Source organism: Alosa sapidissima, chromosome 5 (genome assembly GCF_018492685.1).
Source record: "Alosa sapidissima isolate fAloSap1 chromosome 5, fAloSap1.pri, whole genome shotgun sequence".
In the NCBI taxonomy this organism is placed as follows: domain Eukaryota; kingdom Metazoa; phylum Chordata; class Actinopteri; order Clupeiformes; family Clupeidae; genus Alosa; species Alosa sapidissima.
Window position 1 is genome coordinate 13,607,277 of NC_055961.1, and position 25,230 is coordinate 13,632,506.

A 25,230-nucleotide genomic window follows, 5' to 3' on the forward strand; every position below is an offset into this window, starting at 1 on the left:
CTGATAATAGCCCTGGGTGCCATTAAGACAACTCCCATCAGTGCCCTGCAAGTGGAGGCAGAGGAAACTCCTATTCAGCTGCGTTTTGAAAAATTGGCACTGACCTACTGGGTCAGACTACAGTGTTGCACTGACAGCCCAGCCATGTCAGTGCTCAAAGATTGTTGGGAATATTATAAAGAAGGAAAGGGATTTGGGTGGTCCATTGAAGAGGCTGCAAGCGTGTTTGGTACAGATATTTACAGATGGCTCAAAAAACCCTCAAACTGGCCAGTGTAGTATTGGAATCTATATACCTGAATTCCAAAGGACGTATGGATACCGACTGAATAACTTCTTATCCATATATTCAGTAGAACTAACTGCTATAATTACTGCATTGAGATGGATTGAAGAAGTCAAGCCTTTTAAATCAGTCATCTGCACAGATTCACTCTCAGTATTGCAAAGTTTTATCTCTGGAAATGCAGTAAGAGATGACTTGGTTATTGAAACAAGGCAGCTTTTGGCTCAACTCAGTAATCTGGGGCTCATTGTCCAATTTTGCTGGGTGCCAGCTCATAAGGGCCTCAAGGGTAACGAAACCGCAGATAAAGCTGCCAAGGACGCATTAGGCCACCAATGTATCTCAATCCATGTTTCACTAGGAAAAGGGGAAGCTAAATCTTATATTAAGACAGAAATCATGAATAGGTGGCAGGATGAATGGGAGTCAGACCCAAAGGGCAGGAAATACTTTAACGTGCAACAGCAGGTTGGGGGGAGAAGAATTACATCAGTGGGGCTTGGAAGAAGGGAGGAAGTTGTATACACAAGGCTGAGATTAGGGCACGCTGGCATCAATGCCACATGTGTTGGGCAAAACTGATGGGCTTTGCACTGAATGCCAAGTCAAAGAAGATGTAGAGCACATCCTTTTTCACTGCAGAAAATACACTGACCACAGGTCACACTGGAGAGAACAGGGAGGAGATGATGATATCCAAAACATATTGAAGGAAGAGGGAATGCAGGGCAATAGAATTAAAGGTCTTATGAGGTACTTAAATAATGCAGAATTGATGAGCAGAATATAGGCTGTTTCACATTTATTTATTTATTTATTTATTTTTTCTTGACACGACTTGACCTGATCACATCACACACTCCTGTGCAGTAGGTGGCGATATACAATCCTATATTGTGAACCGCCATTAGCCAAAAGAAGAAGAAGAAGAAGAAGTAATCTATGGTCGTACTACCACCCGGAAGTAATGGGGGTTTTTTTACTTTTATGTTGACACGTAAGTAGGAGCCGTGCAAAGTTGGCGGTGGTCGGCATTTGAGTACTTTAGTGCAGCCGTGAAGGAACTGCATAGAGGTATGTTTTCTGGTTGTGTACTCTAAAAAGGCTTATGTTATACAAACGTATCATTAACGTTATTGTTTAAAGCTGCCTCATAATGAGTCCGCTAACGTTAGGCATTCATCAGTTGAATTGGGTTGGTCTAAAGCAAATCAGCTAGCTCGCTATTGCTAGCTCACTGGATGGTTCTGCTTTCAAAGACACCGGTCATCATATAGAAATGAGGTGATGACACATGCCAAATAAATAAGAAATACTTGCCCATAAAACGAATTGTGTCGTTAGATCACGAGACGGCAGGGGAACTGAATACAATCTATGCAATCTGCGTTAGCGCACGTCATTCCTCATTTCTACATGTAAATCCACTCTGTAATATTCAGTGTAGTTAAGATGTCTAACTAAGTTTTAACGACTTCAGTTTTGTTGGGCGTAGCTGAAGGGCTATGCTGGCTATCTAAGTAGATTAAGTTACCTGGCTTGGAATCGATGTTTACCGACTTGCTAGTACTAGCTAACGGTGCTATCAAGTTGGATGTGTTAACATGAAGTTAGCGTTTTTGCTTTTCCATTCACAAGAAGCTTAACCTGTGCTAATTGTATGTAACCAGTCGGATAGCTGATTAGCCATCCAAGCAACTTTGTAAGTTAACGGTATGACATAATATGGGCTGGACCTGTACGCTTATGGTAATTGGTAATCACTTATGTGGCGATAGAAACCATTTCAGCTAGGCTAACTTCTAATGGCCATCTGTAACGTTAGCGTTGGAGGACGACACGTATTCAGTTTGGCTGGTGGTATTTATTTTAACCTGACCTGCCCTTAACAACTCAACGCAAATGTATTTTGTCTCTGCAGCAAGCTGTTGTCTTAGATTTGTGAGAGCTTGCTAAAGGTTTGTTTCAAAATGTAACATCAGCTATTGCTATTGTTTAGTAGCAGTGCAATTTATTTTAGCCTACTGGGTGGCTAGATATATCTATGTATATTATTTTATTACTTGCGCACGTTGTTTTCCACAGATTGAAATGTCAGGTTTTGACAACTTCAACACGGATTTTTACCAGTCCAGCTACAGCGTCGACGACCAAAATAGCCAGGGATATGCCTATGGAAACGCAGATGACCCATACAACAAGTAGGATGGGCCACTTTCACTGTCACTGACGCATACTGCTCTTTTGCAAAACCGTTGTCTATTTTGAATAAGGCCTAAATGCTTAAAAGACAGATTTTGTCATAATGAGACTGCAAATACACTGACTATCTAGAAAACTGTACTTTGTGTTTTAAAGGGTAGGGGTACTGATATTGATTATTGTGTCATTGAAACAGACTTCAGTCCAGCTCTGTTGGATGTAGCAAGTCCATATCATCCTGCTCTCCCTCCCTCCCTCCCCTTGTCCCCACCTCTCCCTCCCTCCCTCCCTCCCCTTGTCCCCACCTCTCCTCCTCTCCTCTTGTCCTCTCAGGCAGTATGGGCAGTATGACTACTCCCAACCCATGGGCTACGCCGGCCCGGGTGTGATACCCCCTGCCCAGCAGCCCTACACTGGACAGATCTTCCAGCCCACCCCCGCTTACACTCCTGCCAGCCCCCAGTCCATGTACAGCAGTAGCTTTGAAGATGAACCACCGTTGCTGGAAGGTGAGATCCGTGTCTTGAGTTCACTGCAGAGCAAAGGTTCAGGGTGTAGCTCTGCATAGCATGGTCAGTTCAGGATTCACAAGATTCAGAGATCACAGGATTCAAAGATCAGGGTTCACAAGGTAAAATAACATTATCCATGCAGGGCTCTACAGTGCGCCCATTTCACTCGCACATGCGAGTAAAAATGATGGCGTGCGAGGTCAAAAAAATATTTAGGCGCACTGGTGCGAATGACTTCTAACCATGTCAATGTTTGTCAACAAAATACACCGCAACATTAAGAAACATTACTGGTGCAAACCATAGAATCACGTCGCGAATGCAGCATAAAAACTACAACTCCCATCAACGTTAGCAGTTTCGCGTTGTGACTCGCTAGTAGTCGCTTCTATCAAATCCAAGAGCACGCAGAAAAAGTGGAAAGTTAGACTAGCCAGCCAAGATGCAAAGATTGAAGAAATTAGTTCTTCTATCCACCGAATTCATCGGATTTTGGAGGAACAGGATGAGATTCTGAGAATGCAGTGAGAGAAGAAAAGGTAACCTAACATGCCTTTTAGCCCAGTTGACGTATTGGCTGCAATATGCAAAATATAGCTGTAGCGAACAGGCACAAAAGTAGCTTCCCGTAATACTCCCATTTTATTCAAAGGTAGAACGCTACTGACAACTCCAGGCTTCCACGCATGCTTGTTTGTTTACACCGAATACAAGCTGAAGTGCAAAACGAAAGGAGGCCTAACGTTTGCCTACTGCCCCCATCAATGCAGATATTTCAAATAAAAAGTATAATATATATATATATATATATATATATATATATATATATATATATATATATATATATATATATCCTTGATTAGCCTATGTTGGGTTTTGTGGATGAGAAAATGTAGTTAGCTGTTTTAGGCAGTATGCAGTCAGATAGGTCACCATGGGCATATTTGGATTAGCTACAGATGGATTCACAAATAAATAAATTAGCCTATTTGGCAGGATACTTGATATACAGGCTAAATGCAAATATGGCAATGTATTAATGTAAAATAGTATAGACTGAAAATAAAGTAGGCACTGATCTTTAAAATCCTATTTCCTGTAGCCTAAATGTTGTCAGTCATTCTTAATATTCGCAATTGGTGCACTGGCATGTTTAAGTGTTAGCTGCAGTGTAATGTTAGATTATGTTTAAGTTAAGTACAGAACTGACTGTGCGCCCAAATTTTTCTCTGTGCTCCTAAATTTTTTAACTTGGGCACACAAGTGCTCCTGGAAAAAAATGTTAGTGTAGAGCCCTGTCCATGACATGAGATTTCACAAATCCTAGTAAAATGCTTAAAGCTGCAGTTGGCAAGTGTAAGCATAGAGTATGCCGTGACATGTTAATAAATAAAAAAAAAAAGCCACTGCCGGTTGCTTTTAGAAGACAAGAGGCTGTAAATCAGAGCTTCAAAAGTGCGCAATAAAATGTGACACTGAATTTGAAACAGCACATAGTAATTTCTGCATCTATTATCAAAGTATTTATTAGTAATACAGTGGAAATTAGTAGAAATGTGAATATTTGATTAGCATGTTGATTTACAGTGTGCGCTCCTACATTTTCTGCTTGCGCCCCTAAAATGTTCAGTTGGGGGCCACTGTGCTCCTAGTGAAAAAAAGTTAGTCTGAAGACCTGAGTCGCCAGCGTACCTCTGACACCAAGACATGACAAACAAATTTACAAAATAACAAATGACACACAAGACAAAAGATGCCGGAGGGAGCGGCTTAATCCCCAGTGTACCCGTGACACCAAGACATACAAGACAGACAACAAACAAATTAACAAATAATAAAAAGTAAAAAATAAAACAAAAGAAAAGAAATTGAGAAAAAAAAGAAATTTCCATGTTAAATTAGTCCAATTGGTTGCATATAACCTGTTGAAAAATGTTATTCAGTCTATTGCGACGAGAGCAAGGCATCTGGAGCTAAGGGAGTTGGTGTCTGGTGAAGCGGGAGACACCAGAGGTGTGTTCAAATTTGGCAAACAGTGACGAACATTTGTGGTGAACATGTTTTCTCTGAACAGTTACATTTGTACTAGGGATTAGAGCCCGACCGATAAAGGATTTTGAAGGCCGATACCGATACAAATATTTGTTGATTTAAAAATCCGATATTCTGATATATCGGCCGATATATACCGATATATATATTTTTCCAGAAACGCGCAACAAAACATTAACAGATTTCCCTAACATTAGTTATTTGTAGTTATTCATGAGTATTGACTAAAATAATATGATAATGCATTTTAAAAACAATTATTTGTATTTTTAAATAATATTGTCACAGAGGAACATCGAAATATATTAAAGTTCTGATAAATAAAATGTATAAAAATAGAAACTTAAGAATGAAACTTAGTCTTTTGAACAAAAACAACCAAATCAAAGTTACCAGTATTAAAAGACTTGGTAAGCTTCATAAATATAACTTTGAACTAAGACTTAATAATTACAAAAAATAATGATGACATTATTACTATCATTATCATTAAACAAGATAAAGGTCACTCCTAAATGTTTGAGTGTGCGTGTGTAATAATTAGTCCCTATTGCCTTATAAGCTACCTTATAATTACAATGTCAGCTTGCTTATCCCTTTACCTGCACTTTTAAAATTATTTCCATCAAGCTACTTCAAACCATTTTCAATCATCAGTTGCTGCCTGCCTTCTAAAACCTACTATTTAGTGATCTAAATCCATTATGTAACTCGTTAATGCTGCGGCTGAACGACAGTCTGAAACTGAAACGCACACTTGGCGTCATTGGATTTCACACACGTGTAAAAGAAAAGCTAACTTTTATGCACAAGCTACGTTTTGCACAAGCTACGTTTGATACTTTTTCTCTATGTCTAAATGTTCACTCCTCGCACGTCTAACTTTAGGTAGTCTAATTTTACAATGCAGGGACTGTAACTACAGATATACTAGTTATAAATACAGTAATCATTACTTTATTTAGGCAGAATAAGTTCGTTGTGGTATCCAAGCTCATTAATGTTAACGTTAGCGGTCTTCCACTGATATTCATGGCATTAGCTAGCTTTGTGGTTAGCTAGTCCATGATGAGCCATAATTTAGCAATGGATAACGTCATACTGCAAAAACGCTTTCAAAATAACAGGCCGGGGAGAGATGATGCGTCTCACTGCTATAACTGTCACGCTATTAAAAACTGGACATTGTTTTCACGAATTTTGTCATGCTTATTTGAGTTAAGAGAACTGATGGGGATGTTCTTTTAATTGTTATTCAAGCAATGCATGTCTCGTGACCAAATCACCATGAACACCCTTCACTGATGATCTCACTCGCGGATAACTGGTTCTCTCTGCCCGACTCTGGCTGGATCAGCAGGTTGCAGGATGTGTGGCGCGTTATACACGAGTGTTGCCAGCAGGGACGGTGTAGAGTGCCCTCTGGTGGACAAACTATACAACGCCAACACTCATGACATGGTTGAAGGGTGTTTCGTCCGTTTTTATTTTATTTTTAAAAAATGCATTTATCGGCCATTATAAATGCCGATGCCGATAGTTTGGAAAATGCCTAATATCGGCCCACCGATAAATCGGTCGGGCTCTACTAGGGATGCACGATATATCGGCGGCCGATATATTATTGGCCGATAAATGAAAATATTATTATCGGTCCGATAACAGAATTCTGGCCGATAATTTGCGCCGATATTTTTTAAAGTCCTAATTTAGGCCTACGTAAGGTCTGTCTGGCTACACTGAGCTACTTGAGCTTGGTTGGCTATACTTTTTCCTCATATAATGTCAGCGGTGTGAATGTATTTCACCACTCTAACAAAATCTGTGGATATGCGTTCATTTGGGAATCTGTGCATCTCAAAATCCTCTTGTGAATGATCCGCCATTTAACTTTACCAGAGCGGAGCTCAGCCCTATCTAGAGTCGTCATGTGCTGATGTGTTTGCACTTTACCGCGCTGGTCGGGGAAACAAATAAACAAACTCGTTAGTGGGACGAGTACATAAGTAGGCCTAGTTCTAAGTTGTTTTAGTATTATATTTGCATTACTTTAGCTTGGGTTTTGTATTATAGAATAGAAATATATACTACTAGAATATATACTAGAAATATGCTAACCATTCCTGCTTCAGTTCCAGACAGGTCATCATAATAAGTTATTAAAACCTTCGGGGCTAACCCCTTTCATTTCTGCTGCAGCAGGTTGTGCGCAACAGAGTAGACAGACATAAGATACAGTCTGAGGAGTTGCAGCTTTATTCAGTTACCCGCAGTTGAAACTAAACCTAAGTTTCCCTCACAAACTCTGATTTGGTCGCTATACTGTAGCTTATTCCCAGCTGAAACGTTTATGAGTGTTTAGTCCTAAATGAAAACGATTCATACTCTCTAGCCACTCACTCGCAATTCACTGACGTCAGGTTCACTTAAAGGAGCCACACATACTGTAGGGCTAGGCTACTGTTATGTGGACTGCTGTACTATTGAGGACTATTATGAGTTCTGTCCATCATTTGGTGGTAGGTAAAATTACTGCAATAAAATGATGCTTATTAAATGCTTTCCCAAATCACTTTTCACAATTTTTTTTCAAGAGTAATATTATCGGTTATCGTATCGGTATCGGCCACAACAAACCAATAAATATCGGTTATCGTTATCGGCCCTAAAATTCCATATCGGTGCATCTCTAATTTGTACGATTTGGTGTTAACATTCCATTGTAACGGTAATTGCGTTGTTACCTTCATCAAGCTCACGTCCAATTCCACTCTATGTTCGCGGAGAACTACCTTCGCAAACTGTTTGCGATTGTTCAAGACAAACGGAAAACTGTTTACAAATGTTCGCCTATATTTGCACATTTGAACGCACCTCAGGTGACACTCCTCCTCTGCTGGAGTACAGTTTATGTAGATGTAAGCAAAACTCAGTGTCAATACAGGTCTTGACCTGGATTGCTTTGTCTGCAAAGAAGACGTGGCCCTGACTTTTCATTTCAGTCACGGCCCTGACCCGCTGAGACTCCAGAACTCGATAACACTCCGCTGAAAAGCCACCTCATAATGGCCACTGTTTGTCTTCTGCTGATGTGTGTCTATTTCATGTGTTGTTGCCATGCCAATGTCCAGGCCCCTCTGCTCCTTGGCTGCCCTCTGCTCAAGTGCAAGTGGCCCAGTTCTCCAGCTGTGTGCCTTAATTGGGGCATGGCCCGGCACACAGGAGGTAGTCGGCCCGCTGGAAGTCACCTGAGGCGAATCTGCTCGTCTGATGAATGACTCTGAGCTCCGTAATAATCTCACGCTGACAACAGAGATCCGTCTTTATCTGCACCGTCTCGGTGTTTTTTAAGACAGGGTTGCAAACGGGGTCTTCTGTCTTGTCGATTTGTTTTGGTCTTTTTGCCCTCAAAGCTGTGCGGTTATGTCCGTCCTTTTGAAAGACCAGACTCTGCAGTGCACAATTTTGTATAATATGATACTGACATATCTGCATATTCAGCTGTTATTTATTATGTGAAGCTTTTTTTTTTATACCTGATTTGTGGAAGTATGATTATACAAGTTTACAAATGTGTTTTATAGCTGGGTCATATGATGGCCTGTTTTGGTTCCTCTTTCTGTGATTATTTGTGTAGGCTATAATGTTGGCTGTTGTTGAATTAGATGTGTGTTTGTCCAGAGGAAATCATATGCACTTGCATATTGTATACCAGAACAAAAAAAAGAAAAGTTTTGTTTATTTGCATATAATTGAATGCAAATGCCGGGTTTGGATCTTGTCTTCCATCTCTTCTCAGATAGTATTTGCCAAAGTCCAATTGCCACAGTGATTGGAACAATGCGTAGGGTGGGATAAATTGATTTGAAGAACTTCCCTCCCATTTAATACATGTTCTCCTGGAACCCCAATCAGTCCTTGGCAAACCTTAATATGTTCCTCTGACAAATGACTTGCGGCTAAAACCAGAACCACACTGCATTCCTGTCACATGCGTAATGAACTCCATTCGTTCCTGTACTGATCAAGGGTCTCTACTTTGCAGAGCTTGGGATCAACTTTGACCACATCTGGCAGAAGACGCTGACAGTGCTGCACCCCATGAAGGCAGCGGATGGAAGCATCATGAATGAGACGGACCTGGCTGGGCCCATGGTGTTTTGCCTGGCATTTGGAGCTACGTTGTTGCTGGTGAGTAGCAGGGGAGGAAAATAGGCATGTAGGGAACAAAGAGCAGCAAATATCTGTCTTAGTTTTGTTTTTTGGGCTGTCAATAGTACTCTGTACTCTTAGCATGAACTGCACAGGCACCTCTTGAGGCCAACCGTATATTCTTATGCATCCCTCTGTGTGCCCAGTCAGGGAAGATCCAGTTTGGCTACGTGTACGGGATCAGCGCTATCGGCTGTCTGGGCATGTACTGCCTGCTGAACCTCATGGCCATGACCGGCGTGTCTTTCGGCTGCGTCTCCAGCGTCCTGGGCTACTGCCTGCTTCCCATGATCCTCCTCTCCAGTTTCGGTGTCCTCTTCTCTTTACAGTAAGTTCAAGCAGAGTGACACCTCAATGGTGTCACTGGTTTGTGTTTTTTTTTTTTTTTTTTTTCTTTGCTCTAGTTTTGGAGGAGGCCTGACTTGCACCCAGACTTGCTGTACAGACATTTGTTCATTTATTTATACACTTAGTTATGAATATTCTAGGGGGCTATATTTATATTTTTGATTGAGAAGCACAGATGGCAAGATTTTGTTAATTTATTCATGATCCTTTTTTTTATGTGTGTTAAAGGACTGAATGTTAATTGTTATTGGCTTGGTCTTCACTTATGGCAACAATTACAGTATTTAAATCATTAATACTTTATGTCCCTAGAGTTCATTTTACTTGTGTTTTTGAAACAAATATTGAACTGTTTGGACATTTTGGGTCACATCTTGTGAAATCAGACGGTAAATGCAATTATTACACAGCTTTTCACAATGCAAGTAGAATGCTCCATTGACTTGAATGGGATTTCCCAAAGGTCTAGCGGTCATTATTTTCGACTAAAGGACTTCTGAAAAAAATAATGACCGCTGTCAATGGCAACGGAGTTTGTGCTTCTAATTCAGGTCTTTCATAACACTCCGCAACTACTGGAATTTCATTCAAAAGTGAAAAGCAGACGGTTGATCAGCTGTGTTCTAAAGAATGTTTAATTCAAGTGTTTCTCAGCAAAAGCCACAATGAACGGTAACAAATAGGCTATAGCCTAAGCTATGTAGACTAAAGAGTCATATCGTGGGGAGTTTATTGTTTCGTTTTGGCCCGCTGCATGTCGGGCTCCGGTTCGCCCTGTCGGGACTTATTTTCCCAATAATGAACGGCGTTCTATACATTATCCCTTACATATAATTGAGTTATTCAGTCTCCATGACTGCATGTCGTGAAAGTGCTATTATGCACCGGGTGTTTTTTGGTCTAAAAACAGAAATAGGCTTGGAGACTCAATAAAGTCATATGAATAAATGTCATTGTCAAGCCACAGTGAAAAGACAATATCGCACAGTATTCCACTAAATCACTACTCTCCTTTCATAGCATTTCTGTGTTAGAAAAAAAAATCTGAGGAACACTTAAGAATAGACTGTAAAATTACCAAACTTTATCGTTGCTGTTCCCTCAGAATGGCCTCGTTGTAGAAAGATTGCTGCTTTTGGCAACAAAAGCTACTGCACTATCAACAAAAGCCATCCTGCACTTCAAACCAGTATTAGATTCATCAGCACTTGTCTGGCATGTATGGAGTGCTTTACCCACTGGACAATGCTTGTCGCAGGCCATGTTTGTCTTCATTGTGACTGAGGCCACCGATCATCATCACACTCAAGTCAGCTGACCGCTGTGAAAGTCGCCCCTTTATCAGAGTAAAAAAAACAACAGTGCTGTTTGAGCTATGTGCAGTGTCTGTTTTTATCACGGCACTATGTTTGTCTCAGGTCTTCAGTGTGAGTAAGACCGATACCACTGATGATCACCACAGTCAGTGATCTGACCGTTTGTGAAAGTAGCCTGTTCCTCCTCAACGCTCTGTAGGCTCCCTTTGCCCTGACGCCATCTTTGTCTTTGTCTCCTCCAGAGGCTTGTTCGGCATAGTCACCACGGCGCTCATCATCGGCTGGTGCAGCTTCTCCGCCTCCAAGATCTTCATCTCGGCCCTGGAGATGGAGGGCCAGCAGCTGCTGGTGGCATACCCCTGCGCCCTCCTCTACGGCGTCTTCGCCCTCATCTCTGTCTTCTGAACTGTCGCCCCCTCCGTCCCCAGACCCCCCGCCCGCCCGCCCTCCATCCCTCCCTCCTGCCTCCCTCCTGTGGCGCTCCGGTGGCGTAGCCCACAGAAGACCGAACACGCGCAAACCTCTTGCTATGAAGGACCAGGGTGGGACAGGGTGGATCTCCTCTACATCTTGGACTGAATTGCCTCTTCCCATCCAACAACCCCCCCCCCCCCCCCCCCCCCTTTCTTTTTCTTTGCCTCCCACCACACCACACATACCAAATTCATCACATCACATCTTTTTTTTTTTACACGGTTATGCAGTCTAGATGTTATTTTTGTTTCTTTGTCCGTTTGCTGTGTGTGTGTTTGCGCGTGTGTGCGTGTGCGTGTGTGTGCGTGTGCGTGTGCATAAGGCTAAGTGAGGTTATATGTGGTGATATCTGTGTATGTCTGTAAAAGTGAATGATTTAGACTTTGAGGCCTTTAGAAAAATGGTGTGTCCAGGTACCATTTCTCTCTTTTTTTTTTTTTTTTTTTTAAAAAGAAAATCCGGGGAGAACCTTGAATGAATCCCATTAAACAAGGTTGTTGGGATAAAGTCACAGATTCTGGATATGTTTAATGCATGTATTTAATAATATGAGTGATGAGATGTGCTAGCATTAACATGTCATCACACACACTCTCTCACACCCACACCACCTAGGTTTTCACCACCAGACAGTGAGTTTGCATTCCATTTCTTTGTTGTAGCCTTTGAGGTAATGTTGACTGATAAATGTTTTAATTGAAATCACCTCACCCATGTAGAGATATGTGCGTTAACACAATCCATACAAAGCAAGGAGCTCCCTGTAGGTCTTTGTGTATGTTCTCACTATTAAATGATGGTAGGACAGTGGACATAGACACGTGTACACACACATACGCGCACACACACACACGCCACATGTCACAGCTGAGTCAACATTCAAGCACCTTTGGTTTGTTTTAAACAGCTTCTCTACACTAGCACACCTTCTTCATATGTGAGCTGCCATGTGTTTTTCATGTGGAGTTAGTCCCTCTGGGCATCTGTGTGTTTTGGATGGACTCGGGTGCATATGGCTGGAGCACACTCTGTGTACCGGCGGCTAACGAAGCATGAAATGCATGCGGGGCATGTACAATCCTCTGCGGAGGGCGTGGTCACTTGTGCATCGTGAGTGGACTGGTGCAACCAAAGAGTTCACCCCTGTGAGTGTCTTTCAACCATCCATCCATCCATCCATGCATGCAGGAAATTGATTTTAGGGTAGATTATTTTTAGAGAAAACAAGACCGGGAAACGGATCCATGAAAAGTAGATTATCTCATAATATTGGACGGGTTTATCTTTTTTTTTTTCTTTTTTTTTTTTATTTAATATATATATTGGTTGAGGTGTTACCTCCATGATTCCAGCCCCCCTCATATGTTTCTAATGCCTCAGGTTAACATTCACAAGGTTCTGATTACATATGTAATCATGTATTCTCTGGGTTCCTGCAGCCTTATTTACATCCTGGCATTTCACACCAGATCTAAATCCAGGGAATATCTGAAAGCCTGAATCCTTCCCTCCAAACCCACCCCTCAAAACTCACACACGCAAGCAAGTAGGATCATCGCTATGATGTTGAATTATATGTTATGTTTCACTTGGCCATTTCCTCTGTCATACACAGAGGATTTTTTTTTTAATCATATGTATATAATTTTTCGCCCCTCCTGTTTACTTACATTGTGCTCATTCCTCTTCAGATGCAGATTAAACCTATGGACAGGGGTGCAAAATGGGAGGCTTTCTATTTTCTAGGACTCCCTCGTATAAAGAATGAATAATGCATTAAATGCTTGTGAAGAGCTTTTCTATGCTATGTATCTGTTTAAGATGAAAACAAGGGGGCCATTTGTATCTTCACCTTACAGAGCAGAGGTGACTGCTCTCCGATGGCCAAGTGTTTGTATACTGTATAATTTGTTTTGTACATCCAAAAAAAGAGACAAGTTCAAACTTCACTGTTGTGTCTTGTGGAATCATTGGTGGATTGGATTTTGGGCGTCATGCTTTTTAGTGGTTTCACTGGCCATTTTAACAAAATAAACTATTGGTTCTATATATTGAACACTTTCTGAAGTTTGTGAATGTCTGGCTGATGAATGATGTGGTAAAATGTTTACACTTTTTTGTTTGCCTTTTTAGACGTGTTAGAGTTTTGTTTCTGTAGGGGTTCTTTTCACTATGGGTTATGTAAGGAAAGAAATATGGGTTAGCCACATGGATCTCTGATGCATGTACGTTGAACCATGATAAGCAACTCCGCCAAAACTTGAAAGTGATATTAACTTAAAGAAGATAAGGCAGGACTGTAGCTGTCAAAGATATTCACATCCATCCTAGCAGATATGCATACTGAAGAAAACAAGATGAGTGGCTGATTGCTGTTGGCGATAACCAAGGCATTTATTTATCTGTATGTGTTTTAGTCTGTCTGGCTGTTTGTTTTGTAAGGGAGATAATTTAGTCCAGCCCTATGTCTTGTCACATAGTGGAAGCATTCCTGTGCCCCCCCAATCCTCATCCTCTGAGAGTTACAGGACATGTTTGGCATTACACAGAGAGGCCTAGCATCTGGACCCAATAGAGGCCCCGCATTCCCCTCTGTTCAGCTCATCAAGCCCAGTGGCTCGGCCCATATTGCATTTTGCTGACCAATCCGCCTCCCAACTCCTTTTTACAAGTGTCCCAAAAGGGTCCAGTCACTCAGGCCCCAGGGCTCCTGAAAGTGTCCGGTTACTTGGAAACCCTGAGGTCAGTTGGAGTGGTCAGGAAATGGCGGTCAGGCCAAAGTGGAGTCGGAGAGCAGATTTGCAGAACGCGTAACCACATATCGCTGCGGACGCTGATCTGCCTTGTTTTCTCCCTGGCCAATATCTTCTGTCAGCCTACAGAAGCCATTTGATGGTCTAGAAAAGTCCCAAAAGATAACTGAACTTTGTTTCATGCTTTTAAAAGTTTTTAAAAATGTTCTCGAATGCATCTGTTTTTTTCCTCAACAGTAAGAGAAGAGTTATACACCACAACCTATATCCCGACCCATATAATTTACTATACAGACTAAATTATGTTTTGAAAATGCCCTTATGCATTAGTTAGAATATATGTGCTTCACTGTTATCGAGTATGACCTGCAAGACCTGTTAGTCCCCACAGAGGTTTAAGTATATTCTAGAATGACCAATAGGTGGCAGTATTGAGCTGTGATTCCAATGTGTTTCCTTGGCAGGCCCTTTTCTTGGCAGTGACAAGCCCATGGGCTGTTTGAACAGAAGTTGCATAATTGTAGTTCCAGCTGGTATGCAGTGATCAAATGTGGTGTTTAGAAAGTCCTGCTGGTGTGTTGAGAGACTTGGGAAGTGTGTGTGTGCGTGTGTAAAACCCACCATGAACACATACCACACTGAACACACAAGCTTAACAGGCAATCTGCGGATTCAGAGACGTCCATATTCACTTCCTGGGCTCAAAGTGTTTTTTGGGGCGACATTTGCATCATGCATATCTGATTTTCCCATAATCAAGATCTATTCAAATTGTGTGTGTGTGTGAATCATCTCATTTCACTGGTGCCGTTAACAGAAATACCACAAATGGCTGATGATGTCAGCGAAGTTTCCCGTCAGATGTCCAACTGTTTTTTGCTGTGATGCATTTTGAAAGTATATCATTGCAGACTAGCTCACAGATGTGTTTGCACTGAATCGTGTGATGCAGAAAGTTCACCACATTTGTTTGATCCTAACTACTACAGCACCTCTGTGGTGAGTTTTTCACCATGACAAACAATTATTGCATGTGAACATTACGTTCTAGAAAAATTGTGCCAGATTCTGTTTGGTTCCTTTGGTTGTTTAAAAAAAGAACATGGTTGGAATCTGCCACAGTAACAGCTGATCTGAAAACAACCAAAACACTGAGCTGGACTGTTTACATTGCATAACAACAAGCACTTACTTTGTTTCCTTAGAGCTGATATTAAGGCAATTTTGACAGATAACTATTCCATTATCCAGAGCCATTTTAAATTAAATTGTCTATGTGACACATGGTAGATGCTGAATAGTAAGACTGTGTCCACTCTTCTCATCTCTTCCTCACACATACGACTAGGTTGACCCGTCTTTCTCCTCTCTCATGTTCATTAGACAGGTTATATGTGTTTTCAGCAGGGGCACCGCTGGGGGGGGATTCTAAGGGCACCGCTACTGACAGGGGGCCCCCAGAGAGCCCCCCTGTAACACTATCCCTATATAGTATTAGGGGGCCCAGAATTGTTGTTTGCCCCTGGTTTTCAGCTTACTATATTGTTATTGGCAACAGCAGGTGAACAGATGTGTACATGCTGAAAAATTGGCTATGGTAAGATGACTTAGTCAGCTTAAATAAGGCGTTCAGTTTTTCTGAGAATTGGTAATGCACACTGATTGAGCGTGTGTGTGTGTGTCTGTGAGTGTGCTTGTGTGCAGGGCTATTGTCCATCTCCAATGGCAGATGCTGTGACTGTGAGACACCAGGCCTAATGATAATAACGCCAATGATCATGATTAGCGAGCGCTCGCGCTCAGGGAGCCACAGTGTTTTGCAGGAAATGCGACGATTGGTATTCAGTGGCGGTGGGCATTATGTATTTTCAAACGGCCGACACATGAATATTCACACGGCAACTGTTACTTGAGTGCTGGGCTTGATTATCTGCTTGCCTCTGTACTTCATTACGCTAATTGTCTCTTATTTCATGGGCTCCTGGTCGATTTGGAACTCAATGAACTGGCCCACTCTGCTGGACAACTGTTATCAAACATGATTACCTGTCTGTCTGGCTACAGTCACTCCCAACAACCAAGTGGGAAACCGACCTGGCCGTCTCTCCCAACCCTGAGTACTAGGAACAAATCTGTAAGAACACATTTTTCATGACCGATAACACAAACCTGCAGCTAATACAATATAAAGTTATTCACAGAACTCACATTCACCCAAAGTAAAATGTTCAAAATGGGCCTACACAACACCGATGTCTGTTCACAATGTACTTTAGGTAGCACAGACGACTATTTGCACGCCATGTGGCACTGCCAACCAGTTCACTCTTTCTGAATCACAGTCACTGAGACACTTTCAACCATTCTGAGCTACAGAATCCTATCATCTGCAACACTCTGTCTCATTGGTGACTTCTCCGAAATTCATATCCCGCAAAAATACAGGAATCCGTTTCTCATCTCTCTAGCTGTCGCTATAAATGGAAATCAAAGAAATCTTGCAGATCAATCACTGGACAAATTTAATCTCAGACCACATTTCAATGGAGAAACACAATGCACACAGAAGGAAGCAAATATCAGCCTTTGAAGACACCTGGTCCCCATGTTTGACATTTCTAAATTCCACAAAAACATAACTACAAGCCGTGTACATTACCAAACACATAGCTCCCTCTTCCGTTATGTAAAGTTTATTTATTTTCTTTTTCTTTTCCCTTTTGCTTCTGCCTCTGCAGCTATCACTTTACACATGCACATAGGCACACACTATCCACACTCATGCATAACATGTTTCCAAACCCCTCTCCCCTCAAACACCCTAACCGTGACCAACTAATGTGAATCTCAGATCATTCTACTCAATCGCTAATAATATGTCCTTGTGTTTGTCAACTGTCTTGTCCCTCTGTTGTCTGTCTGTCACCTTGTTGCGTCTTATACAGTATGTTATGGGTTGCAGCAGGCCCTTTCACACTGCCAAAATGCCCGCATTTTATGTACCAGATTCGCGGAACACCTGTGTCTTTCACATAGACCAAGGCGGAACGGCAGGACAAAGTGTCTTGCCAAATTTACTACCAAGCACCCTAGACATTTTGCCAAATCAATTAGTTCCGGCACCAGTGTGAAAACGTTAACTCTGTACGTGGTGCTATAATCTCCCCTCCCCTTATGTACCCAGGGTCTCACTAAACTGCGTGAATGATTATGGTAGTAACAAAGTAACGCACTGTATATAAATCTAAGTAAGTATAAGTATATTTTGATCCCGTGAGGGAAATTTGGTCTCTGCATTTATCCCAATCCGTGAATTAATGAAACACACTCAGCACACAGTGAACACACAGTGAGGTGAAGCACACACTAATCCCGACACAGTGAGCTGCCTGCTACAGCGGCACTCAGGGAGCAGTGAGGGGTTAGGTGCACTTCAGCCGTTCCTACTGGTCGGGGTTCGAACCGGCAACCCTCTGGTTACAAGTCTGAAGCCCTAACCAGCAGGCCACGGCTGCCCCCAAAGTCTGTAATCTAAGTCTGTATTGTAGCATATTGTATGCTATAAAATATTTTGCTTTATTAAAAATAAAGTTGTCCTCCAAAGAGAGGGGGTGGTGGCAGGCCCAAAAAAATGTATTTATTGCCTTCCCTTTCTCATTCCCCCATACATCCTGCAGAGGTGGGCCAGCCGCTACCGTCAGCTCAACTTCTCAAATGCTACTTCCTTGCCATGGACCTGCTCACTTCTGAGCTTGATAGTGCTAAGCATTTGTAGGCGGCTCTGTGGTGGTGTTTAACCAATGCTTTTGGTGACTTTTGCAGTTGGCTGGGAAACAGAAATAAAATTCAGTGATGCTAACATAAATGCCACTAGTTCTGCGTGGCATGGTTAAATTATATAGCCTATTTACAATAGGCTATTGCCAAGACCAAAAAGAACAGGTTTTAAATAACGTATGACAAGATTGATTTATATTGCCTATTGTCAAAACCAGGTACTAATCAAGCATGGCACCTACTGTTGGACTTAAGATGAGATCCAATCCATAAATATGGTGGGTCTTAAACTGAAGAGTTTTCAATGTTTTTTCAGACATTAAACATAGGCACTATTTATGACTTTTTTTTAGACATTCTTATTTTTGGCCCATACCAAATAATTTCCTAATCACAAACAAACACATACCGTATAGTACATATAGAACGAACACATAGAGGGTGCTATCTCTTCTCTTCAAGAGCAGTGCTGAGGAGTTTTTCCCTCTTTTTTGCCTTGTGATGCAGAGAAGCATGTATGATTAAGTGACTTGTCATACATTATTATCTGTGTAGAGGCGGAAGATTAAACATCAAGGTAATTCAGCACAAAAGTGGGTGTTTCAGTGAAACCTCATCACCCACATCACTGAGAGCTTGATATCCTCGGAATTCAATCTGTTTGGGAAATGCGACTTCTGGAGGATCAGAAGCCCGCCCCATAAATCAGATAAGCGGGTGATTAGATAACTTTGACACCTGAAGTATGGCATTTATGATGAAATTGCAGCGAAATGTGCTTTCTCAGACAGGTGTCCTTGTTTTTTTTTTTTGTTTTTTTTGTTTTTTAGGACTGCAGAATACTGTAAAAGGGTTTTCACTATGACTAGACTATGTCTATGAATATGAACATTTATCCCCTCCATGTGTTGAAATGCAGAGATATTATTTATCTATTTCTATTCAGTCAGACACAGAAGAAGTGAGAGCCATCCTGCGAAAGGGAGGGATGGAGATAGAAGGATTCTATTCTGTCTGCACGTGTACTGCCTGTGGATTTGTATGCAGTGAGTGGCCTTATTTCTTGGGGGTTTTGGGTTGTGACACATGAGTAAGCATGTTAGTTGCCACGTGTCCTCTACAGAGCTGAGAGAAGGACATGATGCCACCAATTTAAAGATCACATTTGACACCTCTAAACTCAAGGGTCAATGGTGCACTACGCTCCAATGCCTTTCTCCTAAAGTGGAAAAGCCTCATATGTTCCGCCAAATAAAAAGCTCAAAAGCAAAACATGGCCCTGTAGACAAGTGATTTTGTCACAGCTAATTTTCTGTAAACTGTATGAGCAAAAAGGACAAACAAATTGTGCTCAATAGAAAAAACATTCTTCCTTGATGCGGCTTTTTGTAAGGCGATGTCTGCATTGTCCATTTTGTTTGGCACAAGCAGGCTTCCATATGTAAACATCCACGCATGGTAAATTCCTCTGAGCTCTCCAGAGAAAGTGGTCGTCCTCGTAGTGGCTCAGGCCCAGGTCCGGCTCCCTCTTCACCCGCTGTGAATAGATGTGCAGCGAGCCGTGTGTAAAGTAATGATTATTTTAAGAGCCATCATAAATCTGTTAAAACTGGCATATGTGCCCTTTCTTTTCTACTCTGACAACCTGGAAGTAATTGGCTCTCTGTGGAGCGTAGATGGGTAGTGGTATGTGTGTGTGTGTGTGTGTGTGTGTGTGTGTGTGTGTGTGTGTGTGTGTGTGTGTGTGTGTGTGTGTGTGTGTGTGTGTGTGTGTGTGTCTGGGGGGGGTCTAAAAGGAGGGAGATGCAGAGATGTTGAGCAGAGCACTCATCTGAGAAACCCCTTTTGACAGAGCCTTGGATAAACCCTCCCCACTGCATTATTTAACGCGTGGTCTTCCTCTCTCAGGGCTGCTCACCCTGACCATGACCATGATTTAATAAAACCAACAAATATTCTCTGATGGACAATCCTACAGGATCCTTATAACTCTCTCTCTTTCTCTCTCTCTCTCTCTCACACACACACACACACACACACACACACACACACACACACACACACACACACACACACACTTGCATGCTCTGGCACAAATCCACTGTATGTGCATGAACAAGCGTAAACACACAGATGCACATATGCTTATTGTAAGAAAGGAATCTCATATTGTGATATACATGTGTTATGAATGTTGTTTAATAGTCTGCTTTCAGGCCTTCCATCCATTCAAGACATGCCTATAACATAGGCATTACATAATATATGAATGCCTATAGATAATGTATCTATATATATCAATATATATCATATATCCCAAGCCCATACTGCTATACATCACGGCCATACTGTTGGACTGTTGGATCACAAGAGGCGTGTCCTGCATAATGGTGGTGCCTGGAGTTGCTTCCCTGTTTCACTTCTGGACAAGCGTAGCATGTGTTTGTTATGAGGACAGGGCAGAATAAAAAATATTAGTCAGATACTATTTTCCTGCTGCTGCTGCTGCTGATGTCATCCAGTGAGACTCAGCTACTGTGAAGAGCATTTATTCAGGGTACGTGGACAGGACAAGGCACTATTTTTAGACAAACCGCTGCTGTGATGACATGGACAGATGGGAAGACTACAGCAATGGCACCGCAAATAACAGCAGCATGGAAGGTACCACAACCAGATGGCTACAATGTCACTGGATATGTCAATGCCCAGTGCTGCCACGGTCCTGGATGCTCTCCACCTCATCCATCATAATCTAAGCTTCAAACGCTTCAAACACAGAGGGGAAACCAGAGGGGCCCACAACTGTTCACTTCACTCAAAAGCTTGTAGCACACTTTCTAAAATCTCTAGATGTCATCTTAAACTTATATCATGGTAATACAGAATCATGATTGTTACGGTGAGGCCGGAAGGCCACAAAGCTCCAAGTTGTCTAGGGTATATTACCAATGCCTCCCTAACTGCTCCTACACGCTAGTCCTACGTGTGGTGCAGAACTTGGTAGTAGGTCCTAACCATGTGTGAATGCATGTGTGTGTGTGTGTGTGTGTGTGTGTGTGTGTCAGCTTGGCAGGAGCCTCAGATAGCGATCAACATACCAGTGGCGTGCTGGCACTCTCTGCCCGGTGATCCTCTGATACGCTAGACCAGCGCAAGCTGCTTATATGGTGGAGTTCACATTTTATTTCCAAAACTGGTGTAAAAATCAAAACATAATCCGAAGCGGTTGTCCCACAGTGCCCCGGGCTACACACATGTGGCCAGCAAACAAAGGAAGGAGAAGGCCAGGCCCTGCTCCTCCAGCAGGCCTCAAACCATTGACTCATCTCCCTTAATTGAGAGGACAGGTGTAATTTACCAATTTGCCACAGGTAGTGACATCGCTGAAGCCCGCCTGTAAGTCAGTGCTATCCCTACCATGTGACCCTAACCTATCCTAACAATGATGATTAGTTTGACGTTGTAAATAGCACTAATAGACTTTTATGACTTTTATGTGTTTATCTTCCTCAGTTATTGTGTTCCTCACTCATGTCCTTATCTCCTTGTGACCTTAATCTCTCTATTAACTCTCCTTAAAACTTCAGCACTTGAAGACACCCACCCATGCATGCACAACATGCAGTTTAATGTCAAATTAGATCATTGTGCCCAGCTTGTTGGCGCAATGGAAGCTAATAGTGTGTGCAGCAGAGCGTTCAGTTTGGCAGTGTGCAATGAGGAGAGAAAGGGAGGGAGAGAGAGACAGACAAACAGATAGACAGGGAGAGGGAGTGTCTGTAAAAGAGAGAAAGAGCTAGAGAGCAAGACAGACAGACAGACAGGGAGAGGGAGTGAGAGAGAGAGAGCTCATCCAACCTTTCTCCCCATACACTGATACTGCCAGCTGCTCCACACTACAAGAGACGAGTGCTCTGCTAATCAGTGTTTGCTCATCCTTTTAAAATTAGAGCACTTTAGTTAAGATGAGCAGTGATGTTTGTTTGTCCAATACTTGTGGAACATATTGTAGCCTAATTGCTGATCCTTCTGCAATATCTAATGTATAATTCCTTTTTACAGATGCCTATGCTTAAAGTGAAATATTTATGTGTGCAGTGTAAAGGGAATTAATTAGATTCTCTGCGACGTCTTGTGTTTGGTTTAGCCACAGGGAGGGTATTACACACATAGAGAACCTCTGATATGTCTATGATGATGATGGCCAGCCTGTTTACATAACATGCTGGGATGGCGTGGTTGTTTTGATGCATGGGGGCGGTCCTGTGAGTGTGTGTGTTTGTGGGTGGGTGGGTATTGTGGGGGGAGGGGAAGGGTAGTGGGTTGTCCTCTACTCAGGCTGTGATGGAAAGCAGCAGACTACAGGCTAAGAGAGAAATCTATCTCTGTATCTATATTTACATATCTCTCTCCCATCTCTCTCTCTCTCTATCTTTGTATCTATATTTACATATCTCTCTCCCATCTCTCTTTCTCTATCTATCTATCTATCTATCTATCTATCTCCATTTCGGGTTTACTGCTACTGCTGCTCGTCATAGCCTCCACTCCATCCACTGTCCACTTCACACCTACCCAACTAGCATGACAAAGGGCCCTGCATTTTGGCCAAACTGACACTTTCATTGATTCAATTGCTTACTTTTGAGACTTCAGGCCTGTGGCTTTAGCAGTTAGTCCATTGTGTGGTGCTGGTGCTTTTTGTATGAACTGTTTTCAAGAAACAAACTCCTTTTTCTTTGTCTGTTTTGATCATGTTGTGAGTGGTGGATTCAAGAAATGTGCCAAAGAGACTAAGGAAAATGGTAATATTTGTTTAGGTGTGTGGTGGTGCAGATAGGTTGCTGTTGAGCAGGCCTGTTCAGATAGATTGTCTAACAAGAGGAAATTGTTGATGTGATCAGACACCTTGGAGCAGCTGGTTCCATGGGAGACGGGGACAGGGGAACATCTCTCCTAGCGCATCCTAATGCCCTATTAAAGTGTCATCGTCATAACCGCCTCTAATAGACGCATTAGATTACCTTGACAAATAAACAAGAGGTCTATTAGCAGGACCAATTAACTGAGATAATGAAAGCCTTATTTTTTGGGAGGACTTTACCAATACAGATACCAGAATGTCTAAGTAAGACATCTGCTTTGTTTATCTGTCCAAATGTATTGTTTTATTTTCTTATGTGTTCGTTCGGTGTCCAACTCACTGAAGAAAATAGAACCTAACTTGGTCAACACAACCTGCCATTTTCTGATGGCATTTGTTTACTCATAGACCAAGCCCTAACTACCTAAACAGGAGCATATTCACCCTGAGGCTATAGCCATAGCTCCATATGGCACTGCAGTAATATGGCGGAAGGCTAATCCCTTTCACCAGCTGTGACCCCATGCATTGCTTCTACACAGCAGAGATGAAAACAGCTGGCGCTAGAGTACGGTGACTAGAGACAACGGTCCTGACCCCTCTCCCCAGCATTCGTCATCGGGCAGCCTGTCAGAGAACCGCCACTGATGAAGGCGGGCTCTGGTCCAACATGGCGACGATGACGACATGGCCATAAACAGAGAGCGTTAGAGAAAAGGACTGTATGTGTTTTAACTCACAGTCACCGGGAGCCATGTGGTGTTAACACCATTTCCTACTCCTCATGCCTGTAACTGCAAGGGAAGATCCAAGTAAAGACATGCCCTCACTAGGTTGTACGTCACTTTATTTCATGTGTAAAACTGACTTTTTGAACTAATTCCATAAGAATGCTGACAGCAATCATGAAGCCTACACCTTTTCTGTTCTCACATGCTGTGCTACTGACAATTACCTGGATTATGGAAATGGGCATTTATGGGCATTTTTTCATACAGGCTAATCAGTATCAACATCAGAGTACATACTCACAAACACTTGATATAATGAATAAAATAGCATCTGGAATGTCATAGCTCATCATTGTATCCTCACTGGCTGATGGGAAATGTCTGTTTGTCTGTCTGACTCACTGAATGCTGAAAAGTCAGTAACATATTGGCAAGTCTTCTTGGTCTGATTAAGTTCATGTTTTCAGTGTGCATCACTCAAACCTCTCATGGGTGAAGAGGTTGACTGTTCTCAGAATGGTATACGTGCTGATTTGCTGATACAGATATGCTGAAAATGTCTTTCTTTCATTCTCTCTCTCTCCCTTTCTTTTTTCTTTCACTCCACTTTTAATCAAAAGTACTCAGACGTTTGTCCCTCCAGTACAGCATTACAATTAGCATTTTTATTCATGAAATAAAAAAAGTATATGAAAATTGATATGTGAATATCGTTAGGCGCAATGAGAATATCAAGACTTTCATCATCCAGAAAATCCATTATTTAAATAGGCATTGCAGTTACAGTGTGTAACACACACATAGTATACACACACACACACACACACACACACACACACATAGTATATATATATATTTCTCAGTGGAATATATCTGTAGATGGAAAATGGAAAACATGACAAACACACATTTCTCGATCAGCAACCTCAATGCCATGTCCTTCCCAGGACTGAATTACAAAATAATAACTACACTACTTCAAGTGACAATGCTACATTTTTCAGAGTGACCAAACTGCAGCTTTGGAGGAATTATTTGTAGTTCACATGCAGGAAATGCAATATTTGGCACATGAAAAAATCGCACTGCGCTACACAGTACTGCACTTTACTGCAGAAATGTATTATTCTTCACATTATTGTACTGCATTGTATACTCCAGAAAAACTGCAGTTATTTTTGTAAGGGAAGAATGTGATTTTGTGATTTTCCCCCCCTCCTTTTTGTCAATCAAAGAGTTTGGTGTCATAATATTTCCTGCAATTTCTGTATTTCCTGTCTGTGTGTGTGGTACCTACCTGTCATGATCATTTCTGGTGCAGTGAATTCTGACTTCTTTAATAATTTTAAGTTATAACTTTCTTTTTCTCTGTTTGTTGTTTGTCACATGACTTGTGAGATGCAAAGGCTTCACTTTATGATATGGCGGCCAATATGGCTGCAACTCGTAAGTCTCTGTGTTTTTAAATGTGTGCTATGTCAAAGGCTTTCTTAGAATTTTTACGTCAAAACAGAGTGCCTGCATTTCTTTTTATTTTTTAAGAGTAAAATACATGTTTTCTCTTTTGTCCCAGTCATTGCGCTGCGTTGCTATGGCACCAGCAACAGTAGAGGCCAGTGGCGTTTGTCTGTAAATAGGCTGTTAAACAGCTGCCCATGCCATTCCACCGCTCTAAGGTTTCTTAATGAATGTGTGTGTGT

General features: G+C 41.9%; 1 protein-coding gene across 3 annotated transcripts; it reads left to right on the top strand.

Annotated features, from left to right (window-relative positions):
* Positions 1-1,231: 1,231 nt before the first annotated feature.
* Positions 1,232-13,458, top strand: yipf5 (Yip1 domain family, member 5). 3 transcript variants are annotated; one of them, XM_042093233.1, is made up of 7 exons: positions 1,254-1,360; positions 2,208-2,244; positions 2,372-2,487; positions 2,822-2,997; positions 9,098-9,243; positions 9,411-9,592; positions 11,171-13,458. In XM_042093233.1, the coding sequence occupies exons 3-7, from the start codon at positions 2,378-2,380 to the stop codon at positions 11,331-11,333; spliced, it is 777 nt and encodes a 258-aa protein (XP_041949167.1). In that variant the 5' UTR covers positions 1,254-1,360; positions 2,208-2,244; positions 2,372-2,377; the 3' UTR covers positions 11,334-13,458. The 3 variants fall into 3 exon arrangements, with proteins under 3 accessions (XP_041949166.1, XP_041949167.1, XP_041949168.1); XM_042093234.1 differs by lacking the exon at positions 1,254-1,360 and adding an exon at positions 1,397-1,988; XM_042093232.1 differs by lacking the exon at positions 2,208-2,244 and having other exon boundaries at positions 1,232-1,360.
* Positions 13,459-25,230: the final 11,772 nt, after the last annotated feature.